This window comes from Rhamphochromis longiceps, linkage group LG23 (assembly GCF_057381845.1).
Source record: "Rhamphochromis longiceps isolate RC_006_pf linkage group LG23, R_longiceps_female_GT1.1, whole genome shotgun sequence".
NCBI lineage: Eukaryota > Metazoa > Chordata > Actinopteri > Cichliformes > Cichlidae > Rhamphochromis > Rhamphochromis longiceps.
The window spans coordinates 48,093,442-48,114,702 of record NC_140578.1 but is presented as its reverse complement, the minus strand read 5'-3'; the positions used below and the strand labels follow the sequence as shown (position 1 = coordinate 48,114,702).

Below are 21,261 nucleotides of genomic sequence, written 5' to 3'. Positions count from 1 at the left end.
GTTGGGGTCGGCTTCATCCTCTGAACAGAAGGACACGCATTCTGAGGGAAAGGGGTTACCCGCACACGCAGGGTGGATCTATGAGAAAAAGAAAAACGAAACTTTAGGGGGAGATGCCAAACCACCGATAAGAAACAGCAATAAACATGGGGAGAGTTGGAGAGCTCACTTGTCACACTCGGGGGCGAGGGTTAGGGTTAGGGTTAGCCCGAGCCCTGTACAGGCTCGGGCGAGGATTCTCGGGATGTGGGAGAAACGCTGTGATTGATCTCCGTAGTGATCCCGGAAATGCGGCTTCACAAACAGCTGACAGGTAAGCGGGTGATGGATCCGGCTGAGGATACAGGACAACAGGTAAGCGAACAAAATCCCAGACATATGTAACGTGCGGTGGAGATGAAGCCAGCCGCGGAGGTGTGCAGGTGGATAGCGAATGAGCAACAGCTTCTGACTTTCCAAAAAGTACTCATTTATTTACAATATCAAAAATAAGTGCTACCTCTACCACACATTACTGAAGAGCACACTAGTCCGCGTACACACGGGAGCATCCATTACAGGAGGAGTGCGAAGAAGAACAAAAAAGGGGGTGACACCAGTCGTGAGACAGGAGGCTCCGCCATGTGGTGATACAATGCATTACAATAGCAACTGTTACACATAGGTTGGCCGTAATGCACACCGCGGAGAATTAACAAACACGTTACCACTCGAGGAGGTGGCAATACTCCGACACCAGACGTCAGTCGCGCTGCTCCTGAGTAACGCTTCATCAAATGACGTCTGATGCACCGCCGGTGTGTCAGCATCCTGTGACACACCACCCCGCCTACCTGTGCTGAAAACAGAAGCAGACCCCGTGACACCACACCAGAGAAACACCACCAACTCCTAATAGTTATTACGTGAGTTATCATAACATAAAATACAATATCATTGTATTGAAGCAATCAAGTGATGAATGACTGTTTTCCAGTACGATGTTTTGCAATGTTGTTGGTTTTTTGTTGCATTGTTGATTTGTCTCCATGCTCCATGCATGTCACAAACCGGGCCGCACGGCCATGACAAAAAACCCAGACATGATTAGGAAGGTTTCCAGACTACTTTATTTATTTATTAATAAATAAAACAGAAGAAAACCTACTGTCAAAAAACACAAACTGTGGTGTGTGTAGTCAGTACCATCAGCAGAGTGAGGGAGTGCATGGGTGGGAAAATGGCGCATGTAATGGTGTAAAAAGCCAAACCAAACGCCTGGTGGCATTTGGTGTCACTGATTGTAAATGCAAACTCCGCCTCTCCAACGCCTGCAAACAAGACACACATAAGCCAAAAGGGTCGTCACATATGCAAGCAGTTATTAGTTAAGTTACATATCAAATACTTTTGCACACTAGCATCTATTTACCCCTTCTGAGGCTTTTACACAAAAACACCAATACACAATTTTGTTAACACGATTCAAGAGACAATTAAAAAAAAAACTCTGATAAACTTTGTTGTTTTTTCCCTCTTTCTTCCATAACTGGTAAGCTCCAAATTTGCACTCCTATAAAAAGGCTTGGAATCTGCCACTTCCTGTTTGACTCTTTGCAATAAGTGGAATGAGTCCTTGATCAGTGATCAAAGCCCACTGATCAATAACCATGAGTACCATTCACAGAGAGTTGGGGAATGGCTGCAATCACAGCATTGTAAGATGGGGTCAGATGTACCCTTAGGCCCCCCTCCTCAACTCAGAGATGGTCTTTCCCTTTTCACGTAAACGGAGAAACCAGTGAGTGAACAGAAGTGGACAGTTCTTTGGTAGCTAGCTCGTCTTGGATTTACAGTACTTGCTTAAAGATGCAGTCCCACCACCTCTCTTACCACTTCTATGAACCGAAATGTTTTGTAATTACTGAATGCATGTTTTTGATACCATCTCTTCTCTTTATTGCACCTGCATGCATTAAAGCCTCAGTACAAAATTAAAGCATGATCATTACCTTTTCCTTGTGTTATTTCTCATTGTGTTTGAAGCACAATTGAAAACAATAATGTTGTGGTGTAAACCAACACCAAAGAAGAGGTGAGGTGGTTCTTGGGGCTGGCTGGCTATTATCACCAGTTCAACTTTGCCAAGCTGACCAGCCTGGCAAAGATTAGTATGGGAACCCTAAGATCAGTAATGAAGCATGGAGACAAGTGCCTGTGATCAGCTGACCTGTGCTGATATTCTTTCTGGATTTTGCCACACAGCATTCAGCAATACATAAATGAGTCATCACGACTGCTAGACATGTGGAAATCACTGAGTTAATCTAATCAGCAAAACTTTAACTTGATGTCTGCTACTATTGATGTAACCCAACTTTGACCATGAACGTCACAACTGCTCTGTAGCAATTCAGCTTCAAAATGCAAACTAACCAGTGGAGCCTGCACTAAACTGTTTAGGAGGTTCATGCAACCTTAAGACATCAATTTGTTTTGGAAGGATGTTTCCCCACATGAAAAGAGAACTTCAGCAGCTACGTATAGATCCAATGTCTGTTTAAAAACCTCTAAAATTAATGGGGACATTACATGTGAGCTTTTGTTTTCAATTGGTACTGAAGGAAAAGCAGGGAGGTGCCTTAATTAGAAGTTTTGTGCACATATTTACATGATGCTACATGTGTACAGATGTGTTTTGTGACCAAATGATGTAGATCTGTCTTTTATTGTTTCACATGGATAAAAATCCACTAAACAAATAACTGTCCTCGATACGTTAAGAAGGAAATGCAACAATGATGCAGTAGAATTTAGAGATTCACTCTAACATGTATCCTGTCAAGTGAAAGCCTCGATACTAGCTCAACGTTACCCATGAAAGGGTTAGCTTGGAGCTAGCAATGCACTGTTTTAATGACATGGCAATCTTTTCATTTTGTAAAATAGTAAACAGCATGCAGAGCACTTAAAAGATGTTCTTCCTCACACACTCACTTGGTTGAAGCAGCATTTTCCACTGTAAAAACACAGAGACTTTGGTAAACCAGTAATAACATGAATTCATTACATTAACTGTCACTGGTGACTGCCTACAGCCAGCTTTACTAGTGTCTGTTTAGCATGACTTGTCTTTCATACCTGGTTCGGTCCAGCCATGCTTTAGATGTGGTTTAAACAAGTGTTTAACCGACAATTTCTATTTACGTATTGACGTTTAAATCCATAGGCGTCTATATTTCTAATGTGTTCAGTGACACATGTATTAGCTGCCATACTCGTGTAAAGAAGTTCTTTCATGCTACACCAACTGGTTAAATGTCTGTTTATTATGAGAGATAAGAAACGTGCTGATTGCTGTTCCTCTCTATGGTGCAAATGAAATGGCTTTGAGACTGACATAACTTTAACAGGCTGATGGGGTATGTCATGCTGCCAGGTGGGCAGGCAAGGCTGAAATACTAGTTTGTCAATGTGATACATGGAGAAAGCAGTGACATGGGAGTTTCAAATGTGTCTACTAAAAATAGAATAGAATAGAATTCAACTTTATTGTCATTGCACATGCACAGGTACAGGGCAACGAAATGTAAGTATATTACAGAAATGGGTCTATTATGTTATAATGTACACGGTATGAAGTATGTTGTGAATATTCTATAACTATAAGTATGTACAGGCTGTAGTGAGTACAAGCTATGTACAGGCTATGAACAGGATATAAATATGAAAAACTATACAGAATATGAAATAAATAACTTTACAGAATCTGAGATATACAGCTATACAGAAATGGGAACTATGCAAGTTGTAAACAGTTGTAGGATTAAAGATTATCGAATGTACAGAATGATTATTTACACAGAGCTATACAGTAGTGCAGTTAAGATAAGTGAGGGTGTAGATAGTTTCTACAGAGGCTATATAAAGTGCTAGTGGTTGTGAGTGGTGGTTCAGTCCATGTTATTATTGTGTTTGAGGGTACAGTTGTCCATTGTGGGTGTGTGTATGTTCAGTCCATGTGTTAACGTGGGTCAGATGTCAGGAGGCAGAGTTCAGGAGTCTGACAGCTGTGGGGAAGAAGCTGTTCCGGTACCTGGTGGTCTTAGTCCGGAGGCTCCTGTGGCGCCTCCCAGAGGGCAGGAGGGTGAAGAGTCCATGTGATGGGTGACTGGGGTCTTTGATGATTTTCCCAGCCCTTTTCAGACACCGCTTCCTGTAGATGTCTTTTATGGCAGGAAGTGGTGCTCCGGCGATGCGCTGGGCAGTTTTCACGACCCTCTGCAACGCCTTCCGGTCCGAGGCAGAGCAGTTCCCGTACCAGACTGTTATACAGTTGGTCAGGATGCTCTCGATGGTGCAGCGATAGAAGTTCACCAGGATGTCTGAGGACAGGTGGTTCTTCCTCAGAGTCCTCAAGAAGAAGAGGCGCTGGTGAGCCTTCTTGACCAGCTTGGAGCAGTTGGTCGTCCAGGTGAGATCCTCGGAGATGTGGACTCCCAGGAACTTGAAGCTGCTCACACGCTCCACAGCCGTCCCCTTAATGTGGATGGGTGGATGTGGGTCAGCATTCCTCCTGTAGTCCACGATGAGCTCCTTGGTCTTCTCGGTGTTAAGCAGCAGGTTGTTTCTGTCGCACCACTCAGCCAGACGATCCACCTCCTCCCTGTAGGCGGCCTCATCGTTGTCACTGATGAGGCCAAATCTTGAATTAGTTTGAAACTCAGTGACCTCAAGGTCAGAAGTTGAGTTTTCTGAAACTCTTGTGATCATTTACAGGGATCTGATAAGCAGAAGGCATCCCAGGTGTGTTTATGTTGCAAATCTAGATCAGCTCTTACTGTTTATAGTTCTCTGTAATCACACAGGCATGGGCATACACCCCTGAACTGTTGCATGTCATAGTAATCATAGCCAAAAATCAGATTAATTGTAAAAGTTAAACTGGAACAAAAATGGATGAACAATGTGGAGAAAGGGTGTAAAATGACAGAGGCGGACACACACTAGGCGGCACACACGTTTCAGAAACTGTTGCTGGTTCTTGTTGTATAAGCTGGTTAGGAGCCTGAGCCCTTGGGCTACAACCAAGCCAGAAAATATGAGTCATCCCATGAAAGACCTCCCACCTGCCTTAAAAAAGCTCAGTCTTATATAGCTACAGGCGTAACGGAAGTACATAATCAGCAGCAAACATACGAACTGTAATATTTATATCGGCTGATGTAAATTTTGGGGAAATCGCTGAAAGATTTTAGGCTCCGTTTGCTGTTCTTGTATCTTTCCCTGCGTCTCACGCACAACGCCCTCTCAGAGGCTGCCACACCCAGTCTGTGCTTCACAGGCAAAGTTGACTCATGAAGTGTAAGAAGACACCAGCGGAGTGTTTCTGAGTCCACAAATACCCGCCGCCGACCCGCGCACACGGCTAAAGAAGAGCCAACATGAAGCTTTGTTTGAGGATTGCGGTGCTGCTTTTCCTGGTTACTGGAACATTAACACAAGGTAAAAGCACAGCTGCCATTATTATTGTGTGTAACTGCTTTTTAAGGTCACGCGAGACGAGTATAGCGAATTAAAAAGTTGTTTGGCCACTTGCCAAAAACAAACAAACAAGCAAATAAACAAAGAAGCACTTCTTTGAAAAGCTGGGTATTATTTCGTAGTAATAACGTCTGCTCTTTGCACATGCGGACGATATGATCCACACGCGTAAAATAAGACAAATGTTTGTAATAACGTGTAACTTTTGAGGACTGTGGTTCAATGCACACAAAAACCTGCAACCTGAGCACACGCTGAACTGTTTGCCTCGATCCAAACCGGGATACTCATCCTTTATTCACAATTTATTTAGTTCAGCTCACGAATCCGAACATTGTCTCTGTTAACAACCCTCCTGTGCGCACAAACGTCTGAAACTGCGCGTAACACGTCTCTCAAAACTTTAATGCGTGTGCGCCAATCGCTGATCACGTCATGCCCACGTGGGGTTTTGAAGCAAATTTAATGTTGCCAGCTTCGCACAGATCTACAGATATAGGCTGCGTTCAATTCCCAGTGTAAAACTGGGAGATCTGGGCTTCCTGTGTGGGGTTTTTGTGTGCTTTTTCAAATAAAGCGGACTTTTCTTTCGCTAAACAAACTCATAACCCGTTAGAAAACATGTATCAGTTACAGACGCTACACAGTAGCCGCCGAAATGTTCGAGTTATTGATTGAAGGATGTTCCTCCCAGAGCGCAATGATGTCATTAAAGAGTTTAGGCTTGAAGCTCATATCATTTGCAACATATTCCATACTCGAGATGTTTTTTGGAATAATTACATTAACACTACATTTCATATAATGTTTAAAAATGTTTATTACATGTTTGTTACAGTGTCCTTAGTGTGGTCCTCTGGTCTTTTTGTTCTTTGGGTCAAACACATGATAGCTGGTTCCTCTGAGGTTTCCAGGATTATTTCCTTTTTTGGGAATACACCAAATTCCAGAAGTGGAAGCAATTTGTCACACGACTGGTACGAGTTTAGAGCGAAAAGATGCTGCTCGTCAGGATCAAGCAAACAGTTTTATTTTCATTCATTTACAAATGAAGGTTGGGGTGCCTGTAGAAAAGATTGTGAGTGCGAGTGTGAGTGGGCCTGACGTGGCTGGATATCTGTTTGGACTAATATGAGAAGATCCAAATCAACCAAGCTGATCTTCTCCTCGGTTCAAACACTAGTGTCCAAGTCCCTGTTCACTTTACATTACATTTATTTGACCTCTTGGAAATCCAGTTCATGTTTTGGAGACGGACAAATAACCACAACGATAATTCAATTCAATTTTATTTGTACAGCACCGAATCACAACAACAGTCACCTCAGGTGTTTTATATTGTAAGGTAGAGCCTACAATAACACAGAGAAAAACCCAACCCAGTGGGAAGGAAAAACTCCCTTTTAACAGGAAGAAACCTCCAGCAGAACCAGGCTCAGGGAGGGGCGGGGCCATCTGCTGTGATTGGTTGGGGTGAGAGAAGGAAGACAGGATAAAGACATGCTGTGGAAGAGAGACAGAGGTTAATAACAATAAACACATCACACTAAATTACAGACATTAAAGACACTAACAACAAGAAAGTGCTCAGTAACAACTCCAAAAATCAAATACAAGTAACACACATATCATATCACATCATATTATACACATCCAGGATTTGTTCAACATAGTTATACTCCAAGGTATAAACTTTTTCCACGGGAAAACGTCATGGGGACAAAAATACATCCATTCATTTTCTGCCACTTATCTAGGTTTGGTGTCCTTTCTGCATCCTGTTTGGGGGCGTTACTAAGCTAGCTGACAGATATCAGTCCAGCCTTTGTGAGTGTCAGCTACATTTAAAGTTTGCACGCCATTTGCACGTCTTCCTCTGTCATACTTCCTGTATGAAACTCAAACAGAGCTGGTATGGCAAACCACAGGCATGCTTTCTAAAGTAGATGGCACGCACTGTAGTAACTGAGGTTTTCTACTTCACCCACAGCTCGTCACGATACTTTGCATAAATCTTAAATTATAACTGTAACCCAGGAAACATGCCGAAACACCCACACTGGCGTGCTCACCGTGGGGCCATACGCGCATGTTTGATGGGAAATTGATATTTGGAGAAAAGAATTAAAACACATTCCAAACTGCAGAACTCCCAGGATGGACCTCTGAGCCATCGTCTTACATCACCTGTCACAGGTCATGTGACCATGAGCAACACTGAATCAGAGCCACAAAGAGCTGATCAGTAATCTACATGTAATACATATTGTCCTGGCATGAGTCAGAAAAGGCCGTAGGTTTGTGGTGCTGTGTGCATATGTGCGTTTTGTCTGTCTGTCAGCACGATACCTTCAAAGCTGTTGACTGAATTCTGGGGGGGATTAGAGTGGGCTCATGTCCACTCAAATGTTGCTTACATCCACCAAGGTTGAAACAGACTGAGAAAAATAGACTGAAAAACTCAACTTGACCCCAAAATGTGTCAGATCTTTAACGACAGAACTGTGAAGAGAGGCAACGTTGTATGTTCAGTTGTCTTGTATTCAGCACAACAACAACAGTCGCCTCAAGGTGTTTTATATTGTAAGGTAGACCCTACAATAATACACCCAACAATCAAATGAAGAAACCTCCCTTCACACAGATCTACAAATATAGGCTGCGTATATATTACATAATAAGCCAAACAATTAAACAACAAACTCCCAGCATGGATAAACTAATTGTAGGAAGACACCAGAGAATGAAACTAAAATGAAACAAAATCCGAAAGCTCCTGTTGTCCATCACCTGCTGCTGTACAACATTTGTCATGCTGCACTCATCTGGTCACAAACTATATTTAAAAAGTGCAAAGCAGATAAAAGGAATATATGCAAAAACTAGTTCGAGTACTGGCCAGAGAGCTGCCTTAGTGCAGCTTCGCGCTTCTCGTTTCTTGTTTTTCTGTTTACTGCTGCATTCATGTGGTTCAAAGTGCGTCCTGGTTGTGCTTTATAACCACAGATGAACCAAAAGGCACACGAGTCCTCTAAGACAGCGGTCTCCAACCTTTTTTGCGCCACGGACCGGTTTATGCCCGACAATATTTTCATGGACCGGCCTTTAAGGTGTCGCGGATAAATACAACAAAATAAAACTAGTACCGGTACCGAAAAAAGAAAATCTATTCATAACACACGTGAAAAGACCCAGGAAAACCGCGTAAATGCTAAAAACGATAACAAAATAACGCTGAAAACTGATAAAAACCCTGAAAACCAGACATTTCAGACCTGAGCCTCAACTCTCGCGGCCCGGTACCGGTCCGAGGCCCGGGGGTTGGGGACCGCTGCTCTAAGACGGTCTGCAGAGCTGCTGCTCTGAGGCAAACCTGTCTGTGGGCGCGTACAGTACAAGATCAACGGGCCCAGCAAGTGCTGGATTTCTGCACTTGTTCAGGCAAAGTGCGGCTCACACCTCCTACTTTCAGTTGTGACTCGTGCTTTTTACAGCTTCTTGATGTGTCAGTCAGAGCTGCCCTAGCAACCAGCAAATACACTGTATGACTGTATCCAACACGCAAGGGGCACAGTGAGCTGTGGGCCCGGCACATCTGGCATGCGATTAGTGTGGACTGTGGGTTGTGACGACTCAGTGCTGCTTTCAATAGCACAGGGAACATTCTGACTCCATTCTGCAATAAAAACATGAATAGGTAAAAAATTCAATTGGTTAATTTCAGCCAGTTTTCCCAGTTCTAAGTTCGACTTAGTGAAACTGGTATTTAAGATTAGTTTTACAAAGTACAGATCGTGAAGGTATTTAAAATATGTTAATAAACAAAGGCTACAAATAAACAACACGATACCAAACATCTTAATAATTCAGTGATGATATCGTAGAAAACATGATAGAAATGTAAAACTATGGCGTTCAGCGGGAAATAAAAACAGCAGTCACTGTGAAACATGAACCTCACATCTACCTGCCACCGTCCACACTGTGCATGAAACCATCTAATGTGACGTCACCATTCTGGACATGTTCGCTCTGCTGGTACTCCCAGCACTCCCAGTACTCCCAGCCTTCCATTCATGACCCAGGTCACTCACAGCTTCCCACCATGGGCCCACACGGGCATGTTTGTGTCTGCTAGTTAAAGACTCAGAGGAAATCAGACATGCTGACAAAGCTGGATATAAACATATATAGATATAAATATAAAGGGTATTTATGTGAAGTGTGATGTAGTGTGACAGTGTTACCCTCCTGTGGTTACAGTCAACAGTCTCCACTATTAAACTGTAATGCTCTTCCTCATGTCTTCTTCATACAGAACTCAGCCTGGAGGATGGGTTGGATGAAATAAGTGAGTGACCGTCACATCGGGCACTTTTCCTAGCATTGTTTTTTTAAAGGTTTCATTCACTCGTTTCTTTCTGTTTCTTTAGAAACGACAACCCAAAAGCCCAAAGAGAAGCCAAAGGCACCAGAGCAGCCCAATAAGGATGGTTTGTAGTATTTCATGTGTTACGACTGAACTTTGAAGCACGCCATCAGTGGCCTTTTGTTTACAGTGATGTATATTACACATATGATGATCTGTGTTAGTCTGTCCCATTGTCCTGAACACAATATGTCAGTGCTCAGTAATGACATGAATGACATACATATATATGTATATATATGAGATTACAGGTGTATCCATTGTAACATATCGTCTGTGTAAATCAAACTCGATGAATCAAACTTGGATGTTTTTCATGCTCTTCTTTGTGGCTCTGGCAGTCATTCGTGCCATCTTTAAATTTCCCAGAAACTGCTTCATAATAAGAACGTAAGACTGTGAAAGCAGAAATAAAATGGTATAAATATAGATTTAAACGTATGTCCCAGTTGATATGCTGCACAGCTTCCTGTTTTGAAGCCACACACGTGGACGGGTTAACAGACTAATTCCATGTGTTTCTCCTTCAGGTGAGCTAGACCTTTGGGATGCATTTGGACCAGGTAGATACGCTGACGTCTTATTTTACTGATTGTCTTCTGCTGAGTGTCAGAATTTGTTCTGCGTAATATATTTGTCCTTTTTTAATCTCATGTCTGATTTTTACTTCTACAAATGCAAAACTGTTAAGCATAAATCATAAAATAGCTCCTCGTTAGCCATGCTTGGACTGTCCACCACTGTTTTGTTTAAATTAATCTTTCTTCCACAGACGAGCCACAGCCGGAAAAACCCAAGAAACCAAGTCCTGGAGACTCTGGTAGGTCTGACAGCCTTCATACATCCTGTGCTTTTGTATCATTTGTGATGCAGGGACATTGACGCTAAGATGGATTTTACATGTTTGTTTTGTGTGTGAGTGTATTTGAAGGTAAATGAATCATCACTTACAGTGTTTGAAGAATTTTCTTTTTTATGTCACAGATTCCAATGGATTCAATCTGGGAGATGCTGTCAATCCAGGTAAAGACATGGATCATTCCCATCAGTCACTCCAGTTTTGTTAGTAGTAGCAATGGTGAGTACTGGGAAGCGTTTCCTTTACGCCTCAACAAGGGTGAGAGAGTGTGGAGCGAGTTCATCTGTGCTCGAGCTGGCTGGCCCTCCCCCGCCTGCTTTGAGCTGTCAGCTGTAGATTCAGTCTGGACTCAGTCATTAATGTTGAGTCTGGCTGATTGACTGCTGTGTGTGGCTCAATGCTAACATGGTGCTATCTGCACAGAGCATGGACGTATAGCACTGCTGCTGTGCTCACAGGTGGGCCTTTGCCCACATAGACTTTAATCCATCTGCTCTGTTTATCGTATATATTATTATTGGTTCTCATGATGCATTTGTATTTACAGGACCTACCACTAAACCTGACAAACCTGCTGTCAACCCACCAAAGGGTGGAGGAGGTAAGCCTCTGTTTCATAAGCTGCTGTCAGTGGCAGGTTGTTGGTTCGACACTGATTTATGGATGAGATTCCAGTTTAGCAGCTCTGACCTGAGGCTCTGTCTCTTTGCTTCCCTGTCAGTTCTTCAGTGCACATCATGAAGGCAAATAAACATAATAATTGAGGCATTTTGAGGTTTTGGTCAGATATAATCACGTGACCTTACATATGCTTTTCCTGTCACAACCATGAATGGAAATAAATTTACCTTTTTAAGATATGACAACGACTGAATTCATCAAGAAAACCCACATTTGTGTTCATTGATCATCAAGCAGTGTCTTTGTGGCAGATTTTCAGTCTCAGCAGATGTTGTTAACATGTGGAAACAGCTGTAGCAGTACAGAAGTGTTGGTGTTCTCATGTGACGGCATAATTGGTTGTTCATCATTTTTTCAGGTGGTGGAAAGTTTGATGATTCCGACTTGTTTGATGTAAGCAATGGAGACTACAAGCCTGATGGAGGCCGCTCAGGAGGTACGATAACGGTTGTTTTATGATGTTATTTCTATCGTTTTTTATGTCTCTGTCTTGGCTCTGTGTAACCCTAAATCACAGGTGTCCAGCTCCAGGCCTCCAGTGCCCTGCAGGTTTTAGATGTGACCTTGACCCAGCACAGCTGGTTTAAATGACTAAATGACCTCCTCAACATGTCTTGAAGGTCTCCAGAGGCCTGGGAATGATTTGATTCAGGTGTGTTGACCCAGGGTGAGGAGTTGGACACCCCTGGGATAAATGCATCAGGATGTTACTCGTTGTGCTTCCAGCTGTATACTGCTGGTGTTTGCAGCTGTAGACCTTTGATTATATAAATGACAGATGGCACTATAACACGGTCTAAATCTGCACTGTAGCTGATAAGTGTTTTGTTACTGCTGTTATGCAGTTTGTTTCCCATTTGTGAGTCAGAAAATTCAGTGGTTCCAGTTTGTATTTAGGAAACATTTTGGAGTTTGTGCAGTACTTCCTCTCTGTTGTTGTGTTTTGTTGCCCTTCACTACCGCTGACTCTGCCCAGCTGCTATAATGGTATCATGTGTCACTGGAAGACAACAACACATTGATATAATGTCACGGTAATGTTGACGCCCTGTGGCTCTTCTCCAACACTGTTTCATTATTTATCCTTGATGTTGTCTCGAGGGAACTAAAATTACTTAAAGACAAAAGAGACAGTTTCATATGCACAGAAGCAACTATCTTTTTATTTTTAGTCTTTATTGCAGTAGATTCTTTTGGCCGTCTTTATCATTGAGGTTAATGCACTTTGGCCCCTTATTTGTTATTTAATGAGTTTACTGCACATCTGTTTAACCCTTCCATGCATGAATTATGACAGCCGCACTCTGGATGTTTTTCTTTAGTATTTTTATTCTTCTTTAGGCTTAAAAAAAGATTTTTGAACTTCTTCTTTTTAAACGTGTACTTTTCAAAGAGTTTTTTACATCCACTTAGGTAGACACAAATAAATAATATACGCTGTGTAAAAACTATAAAATAGCTCAAATATTTGTGATAAAAAACATGTCAATATAACAGCATGTATATAAACTATAACAAATAGGGTTTGGAGGGACACATCAGTGTCCAGTGCAGTGGTTTATGTGCAAGTATACCATCAACACTGACAGACGTACAAGTAAACAGCCTTTGAATAGCTGCAGTGACCGCTGTGTGAAAGGTTAAAAAGCTGCGATGGAGCTTTTGGAACTGTTTTTATTGGTCACATTTGGAGGTTTGAGGATGGGACATAAAAGCATTTTCACTTTGTTGTTTTTGTTTAGACTTGAAGTGGTCACCAGAACTAGAAAGGTGCTACGTTAGGACCAGTCTGAGGTGCTCCTGTGTAGATCAGTACTGAGCTGCTGATGCTGTTCTGCTGACCTTTAAATGGTTAGAAGCTATTTTTACCAAAGGACAGATCAAAACGTCTCATCATTTATCAGAACTGCTGCAATGTTGTTTCTTCTTATCATTGGAAAAAAGGAAAATACAGAAAAACAAGTGTAGATCTTTTTGTTTTTTAATTCCTAGATAACAGGACACAGGCCTCGAGGGCTGGTGTCCTGCAGGTTTTAGAGATCACCTGAATCACATGATCAGTTCATTCCCAGGCCTCTGGAGACCTTCAGGACATGTTGAGGAGGTCATTTAAATCAGCTGTGTTGGATCAAGGACACATCGAAAACCTGCAGGACACCGGAGGCCTGGAGATGGACACCCTTGGTCTTGGTTTAGTGACAGCATTAGAATAATTAGTTGTATTTTGACCAAAGACAGGAAAGACAAGTCATGACTGAGGTATGTGATGTCATGTTGATTTGCTGTGCTGAGAGTCTGAGGTCAGCTCTCTGACTGACGTCTAACCTTTTCTTCCAGGTCGTGCCATGGGTCCTCAGGGTATGCAGTATTTTGGTTCATCTTGTCTCGTTTTTACCTTACAAATATTATGACTACATGTTTCATTTAACAAGAGTAGCAGGAGTGCACTGCTGTCCTAAGTTATCATGCCACAAAAAATACTTATACTTTGCTCAAGATCAGCCAATGAGCACAATCGTCCTCGTGTTAGCATTAGCATGACATGACATCAGTGTCACAGTATGAAGCACGTCTGTAATAAACACTGTTGATTAATGTGAATCCCGTGTTCTCACAGGTGGCGCTGACCAGCCTCAAGGTGAGTCCCACGTTTGATCTTCAGTCCATGCTTTGCCTGGACGAGTGCAGAAATGCAGCACTCGATGGGCCTGTTGTACTGTACCCACACACACACAGGTTTGCCTCAGAGCAGCAGCTCTGCAGACAGTCTTAGAGGACTCGTGTGCCTTTTGGTTCATCTGTGGTTATAAAGAACAACCAGGACGCACTTTGAACCACATGAATGCAGCAGTAAACAGAAAAACAAGAATCCAGAAGCACGAAGCTGCACTAAGGCAGCTCGCTCGTCCTCGTGTTAGCATTAGCATGACATGACATCAGTGTCACAGTATGAAGCACGTCTGTAATAAACACTGTTGATTAATGTGAATCCCGTGTTCTCACAGGTGGCGCTGACCAGCCTCAAGGTGAGTCCCACGTTTGATCTTCAGTCCATGCTTTGCTAGACCTGCACAGTGTGTCCTCCATATGAGGACCATGCTCAGTCTCCAGCACTAACAGTGTTCTTGTTTTTATGATCACGTGGAATTTGTTTAAATGTGGTGATGATGTAATCATGAGCTGTAATAATAACAGTGGATCATTTGGTTGTGCAGTCGCTATAAAAAGGTTTCAGCACATGAGACCAACATTTATCTATTCGGCCTTGAAGACGCGCAGCCCTTCTTCCTGTGTGTTCGTCTTCAGAATCGAAGCTCTTGAGTTGTTGTTGGTCATTTCCTGTTTCCTGTCATGGAGGAAGCACCACAGAATGCCTCTGCTTTCCTACATACGTTTTTATCATTATGGACTTCCTGTTACTAGTTGTTTTGAAAGCTCTGCTAGCTCATTACCTTGGTGGGTAGGAGCTGGATTATGTGCTGGCTGTTTGATGGGCTGCATTTTGTTTAAGTTGCTAATGGCCCCCCGGTCTGGTTCCTCTGGTTAAAACCCTGCTACGATTGTGTCGTTGCAGATCCAGACTTTCTGTGGGGCCACATCCTGAAGATGTTAAACGCTAACATGCCCGAGGAATTCTATGTTTGGATGTCCAACTTAAAGCAGATCTTAACACCTCTGTTAGAGCGGGCCATGGATCTGTTACAAGCTGTGCAATGAGCTGTTGGGTCATGCGGCGGTTTACAAAAGCTGTTTTCAATATCTGATGGACTCAAAATGAGCAGTTAGACATGTTGTTTTGCTGGGTGCCAGGATTGTGGTCATTGGGATACTTTTTTATGTTACTTCATTTTCTGTGTAATTTGTTGCTGTGCAAACAAATGTGTGCTTTGTAGTACTTTGACAGTCAGAGGGGACCACATACCAGCAGCACCTCATACTGGGAGAGTTTTTTAAAGAACGTCTGACTGTGAATGCAGCTAAATATCACATGTTCATCCATGTTCATGACAACTGGTTTGCTTACTGGAAATCAGGTTTTTTACTGCCATCCCTTTGTGTCAGGACACGCCTGCGTATCTCTTCCACAGTCGGCATTCTTAGGATAGCACGCATTGAAAGCCTCAGCTGACACATCCAACATGTAGAGCTGCAAACTTCCCGGGGTAGACTTTCTGATGTGTGATCCGATGATGCTTCTTCTCTCTGGCACAGCTCAGCTTCTGAACTGCTCTTTGTGTGACTGGACTTTTGGTTTTTGCTTCGAGTCTTTAAGGGATTTGGATTTTATTTTGAGAAAAGTGTAACACATAATAATAAAATCATAAAAGCAGCTTGAAACGGTCAGTGTATCTGAAATATGATTCCTAAATCCACAAGAGTTGTTGTGCTGTAGGATTTAGATTTTATAATGACCTCGACTTATGTCCCAGTATCATAATAACATAACAGACACATCACGCTAAGCCCTCGGGGGTCCTGTGTGAGACAGGAGAGCAGTGAGTGACATTCTCCACATTTCCCAGCAGTAAGTCATGCACACAGCTGCCAGCCTGCCTTGTTTTCTTGTTGTTTAATATCCAGGCAACTCCCTGTTTTAGTGATCGGCAGCATCATGAGACAAAGCTCAGTGACTCAGTGTGGCTTCAAAGAACAGCTTCATTATTCATGCTGCCACGCCCTGCACTGGAGCTGCTGCATCTGCCTTTCATTTGCCTTCCTGCACATTTTCCCAGTGCTGCCAGTAACTGTGGCATTGAAAGTTATTAACGCCACAGGTACCGCCATCGTGTGGTGAACTGTGGTCATTACAGCTCATGGACTGGGTCTGGATCAAGCTTTTTGAATTGTTCCTAAAATCTTAAACTCTAACGATCATGTTTGTGAGCCAAACAAACACAGAGCGCTGTTTCGATTTCTCACTTGAGCAGGTATCACGTTACAAGTATTTGCAAACATTTGCCACTCTTAAAGCAGAGGTGCCCAACTCCAGGCCTCGAGGGCCGGTGTCCTGCAGGTTTCAGATCTCACCCTGGGTCAACACACCTGATTCACAGGTTTAGTTCATTCCCAGCCTCTGGAGAACTACAAGACATGTTGAGGAGGTCATTTAGCCATTTAAATCAGCTGTGCTGGATCAAGGACACGTCTAAACCTGCAGGGCGCCGGCCCTCGAGGCCTGGAGTTGGACACTCCTGCTTTAAAGTGATTTTACTCTGATCTTGATAAACGAAGTCATTTGACATACCGATTAAAAAATAGAATTTGAATACATTTAAAGTGGGTCCCTTCCAGTAATGTCTGTGTCCTTTTTCCGTTCGAAGGGAGTGGTCCGATTGCAGGAATCATCAGTGCCGTAGGCGTTGCCCTGGTGGGAGCAGCGTCCAGTTACTTTGCTTATCAGAAGAAGAAACTGTGCTTCAAGCTGCAGGGAGGTCGGTATCCCTCGTTTCTGTAATAATGATTTCAGTATTACTGCTGATTACAGATAACAGGACTCTGACATCATCCTGATAAGTGTTTCTGATCCAGGTGCAGATCCAGAGAGTGGTAAAGGACACCAAGGCACTCATTCCGAGCCTCAAGGTAAGTTCTCACAGTCCACGCACGGTGGCGTGACACGCCCCAAAGCTGCCCGCGCATGCGCCACTTTTGGTGTTGTTTCGGACGGCCTGCACATCTTGATTTTTGTAACCTGGGTTGAAGACGGGAGTGTACGATCGTATTCTCTCCACCACCAGGGGCGAAGGGCTTCAACAGAATGAAAAATGTGAGGTTTTTGGAGAAACAAGACTGTTTTCTTTGTTTCCTGTCTTTACTTCTACACCAGTGATAATTCACAGTTTATTTGTGAGAAGGCTGCAGAGCGTCAGGGCTCTGTGACACGGCCATGAATCAGGCTCAAGCTGGCTGCTTACTACGAAGTTACAAAAGGTGTCTTAACTCATTCACTGCCATTGACGTCTATAGACGTCAATTACGTTTCCAATGGGAGGGGCTAGAATACAACCTCGGGCAGCTTGTCAGTGAACATCAGACTGCTTGAAATGTATTTTTCACAAAAAGCTCGTTTTCTCCCTTTTTGTGGTCAAAACAGGCATTTTTGGTGGAACCCACCTCTCTTCTACAGCTGATTACTAAAGAATGGAAAATGGTAGAAACAAGCTTTTTTTTTTGGATGGAAGAAGAGAGTCTGTTCTTCATTTTGGTAGGTTCAGCGTTTATATGATCATAACACACAGTTTTCTGTGGCTCTTCAAAAATGAGTAAAAATGCTCAAAAACCCTGGCAGTGAATGAGTTAATAAGGAGTGTTCACTGGACTGAGATCTGCTGAGGACAGCAGCATCACCTCATCAAACCGTTCAGTGAACCTTCATGACGAGACCACACCCATCACCAAGGTGATCACTGAGACCTGCCTGGGGTGCTTGACTGTCACGCTGTCACAGAGTAACAGTAAAGAGTACCTCTCAGCCCCTCATTACAGAGTAGATTCTAGTTACTGTAGCTTTAGTGTTACTTGTTTTCTCAGCTGTGACACAGGAGCGATGACTGGTCAGTCAACAGTTTTAAAACTGTTACGCTCTGAAATGTGTGACCTGAGCAGTGAGTGAGCTTGTTTGCTAACAGATGTTCATTGATATGATAAAGTCATGTTAAGTGTGAACTGGAAGGAGAAAAATCAGAGTGCACAAAGTGAATATTTAAAATGTTTGAATGCAGATCAGTCTGCTGTTCGCAGCTCGAATACTAAAGAATGATTAGGGGGAAATAATCAGTGATTATATGTAACAAGTCTTAAATGAAGGTCCGATGGAGCGTGATATTGGCAACATCCAGAACAGCACCAAAAAGACTAACTAAGCCCAGCCTGCCCCCTGGTGGTGACTGTGAACAGGCACTGGCTTATCGCTGTGCTCTTTCTAACTTCAGTTCTCAGCAACCTGCTCCAGACAAACTAGACGCGTCTCTCCTGCTGCCAGAGGACTTCATTCAACTTCCAGTCAGCCTTGTTGGTGGTGCTTCTGCAGCCTGATCGACTTAAACCAGAACTACAACTGTAGCCCAGCTTGAAGACTGTCCATTTGCAAACATCTGAGTGTGCATCTTCTCTTTGTGTCTTTAACAAAAATCAGAATATCCCAAAGGTGATTTGAAAGGAGCATTGTATTTGTGTTTGTTGGCTGTGTGTAACTACTGTAAAGATGAATACTCTGGCACTGTGGTAATACACACATTTATTTTAAAGTAGGTGCAAATATTCATGCAGGTGATATTTTTAACAGTAAGTCTCCTCTGTAGGGTTCCCGTTTAAAACACTCGTTACTACAGTTTACTAAATACACACATATACTATTCAGCGTAGCGCACACCTCTGCAGAGAACAGGGATATAAAAGCTGCTGGGCAGCGCAAAATGAACACATCCAAACACAGCAGTGACCCCGTTTGGAGCAGGGTGTGTTCATGCTAGCCAGCCTGGTCCCTGGAGGTGTTTCAAACTGAAGGAGAGCTTTCATTAGTTGAGCTGTAGTTTAGGCTCAGTGTGTGACCGATGAAAATCAACTGAAAATGTGTATTTTAGAGTAAAAGAACCGTGTTTGTCGCATGATTTAAGCGTTTAGTGGAAGTGCACATTCTTCAGGAGGCCACGCACATTTCCAGTGCTGGTAAACGACAGCAGGAAGCACAGCCCGTGCTGAGCGCATGGAGATGTTTGTAGTGTTGGTTGCAGTGTGAGCACATCTGTTCATGAAACACAAAAAATGCACATTTATTATTGCACTCGTTGTAGCCAACTCTTAGGATCTTTGCTCTTAATGTAACATACAGCACAAACATGAGTTTCTTGCTATCTTGAGCTTGATTATAAATATTCATTTTCCTCCGTCTGTCCAAAACCTTTTTATCGTCCTAACAGTCAGTCTGCTGCTTTGTAGATGAACGCTCAGAATCAGCAGCTCTTTATCAACATATGATTTATGCCAAAAGATGAGAAGTAATTGTACACAGTGTCCTAAATACGATGTCACTAAAAGTTTGAACATTTAGCAGCTGAATTCAGGTGTTTGGTATATTTACATGGGATGTGTAGATGTGTCGGCTCATGTTTAGCAAACAGAGAGTTTGTGAAAGGTTTAATGAATCAGTGCCTCAGACGAGCAGCAGCCACAGATCACTGGGCCGACGCATTTATGCTCATCAGGTGTTTGTTTTAGTGTGACACGTTGTGTGCTGTCCCACAGACTCACACTGGGACATTGGTCATAAATGAGCTTCACATTACAGTCTGAGGGCTCATCAGCAGACACTCAGACTGTAATGTGATGTGAACTCTTACGATGCTAAAATATTGAAATAGTTTGCATCCCTGTGAGATGTAGATAGTTGGGGAGCTGGTGTGTACAGATGCTTTGAGCTTTGTTAGTCTGTTACTAATTTGTCTGGGTTTACAAACCGAGATGTGATCCAGGTTATTTAGTTGTTTACATCTGACTTAGATGAGAGAAATGTTGCATTTGTGAGTGGATTTAATGTACGCTAATGTTTCAAATAAAATGATCTGTGTTTGTATTTTGGAACCCTCGTTGTGTTTAACCTGCACCAAGTCCACACAAACGTACCTGAGCAGCTGAAAGTCTGCTCCCATTTTTATGCTTCATTTTAAATCCTTTTGTTGGAGTGCAAAGACAAAGCTGTTGGACTTGTTTCATATCTAAATGCTTCTCTAGTTTTTATGAGAATACACATATTCAGGTAAAGACTGTAGAATAATACAGAGAAGATCCCCTTTGAGCGCTTTGGTGACAGTGGGAAAGAAGACTCCCTTTCAACGGGAAGAAACCTCCGGCAGAACCAATAAAAACGAACGATTCAGTGCAGAGAGGTCTATCAACACATAGTGAGTGAAGCAGAAACACCCAGTGCATCATGGGAATCCCCGGCAGCCTACACCTGTTGCAGCATAACTAAGGGAGGATCCAGGGTCACCTGGTCCAGCCCTAACTATATGCTTTAGCAAAAAGGAAAGTTTGAAGCCTAATCTTGAAAGTAGAGATAGTGTCTGTCTCCTGAATCCAAACTGGAAGCTGGTTCCACAGAAGAGGGGCCTGAAAACTGAAGGCTCTGCCTCCCATTCTACTTTTAAATACTCTAGGAACAACAAGTAGGCCTGCAGAGCGAGAGCGAAGTGCTCTAATAGGGTGATATGGTACTACAAGGTCATTAAGATAAGATGGGGCCTGATTATTTAAGACCTTGTATGTGAGGAGCAGGATTTTGAATTCTGGATTTAACAGGAAGCCAAAACAGGAGAAATCTGCTCTCTCTTTCTAGTCCCTGTCAGGACTCTTGCTGCAGCATTTTGGATCAGCTGAAGGCTTTTCAGGGAGTTTTTGGACATCCTGATAATAATGAATTACAGTCGTCCAGCCTGGAAGTAATAAATGCATGAACTAGTTTTTCAGCGTCACTCTGAGACAGGATATTTCTAACTTTAGAGATGTTGCACAAATGGAAGAAAGCAGTCTTACATATTTGTTTAATATGTGCGTTGAAGGACATGTCCTGGTCAAAAATGACTCCAAGGTTCCTCACAGTGTTACTGGAGGCCAAGGTAATGCCATCCAGAGTAAGAATCTGGTTAGATACCATATTTCTAAGATTCTCAGGGCCGAGTACAATAACCTCAGTTTGATCTGAATGAAGAAGCAGAAAGTTAGAAATACACACATAAAAAACAGGAGTTTCTTTATGTTTCATCTAGTTTAT

At 42.8% G+C, this 21,261-nt stretch overlaps 1 protein-coding gene across 4 annotated transcripts; it reads left to right on the top strand.

The window, feature by feature from the left end:
- The first annotated feature begins 5,146 nt into the window (after window positions 1-5,146).
- Window positions 5,147-20,064, top strand: cd99 (CD99 molecule). 4 transcript variants are annotated; one of them, XM_085397882.1, is made up of 14 exons: window positions 5,157-5,484; window positions 9,842-9,874; window positions 9,957-10,016; window positions 10,483-10,515; window positions 10,725-10,772; window positions 10,937-10,975; window positions 11,359-11,412; window positions 11,851-11,928; window positions 13,830-13,850; window positions 14,110-14,130; window positions 14,498-14,518; window positions 16,814-16,924; window positions 17,022-17,075; window positions 18,425-20,064. In XM_085397882.1, exons 1-14 carry the CDS (start codon window positions 5,424-5,426, stop codon window positions 18,451-18,453), a joined length of 663 nt encoding a protein of 220 aa, XP_085254008.1. In that variant the 5' UTR covers window positions 5,157-5,423; the 3' UTR covers window positions 18,454-20,064. The 4 variants fall into 4 exon arrangements, with proteins under 4 accessions (XP_085254011.1, XP_085254010.1, XP_085254009.1 ...); XM_085397883.1 differs by lacking the exon at window positions 13,830-13,850 and having other exon boundaries at window positions 5,152-5,484; XM_085397884.1 differs by lacking the exons at window positions 16,814-16,924; window positions 17,022-17,075; window positions 18,425-20,064 and adding an exon at window positions 15,067-15,830 and having other exon boundaries at window positions 5,150-5,484.
- The last annotated feature ends 1,197 nt before the right edge of the window (window positions 20,065-21,261 follow it).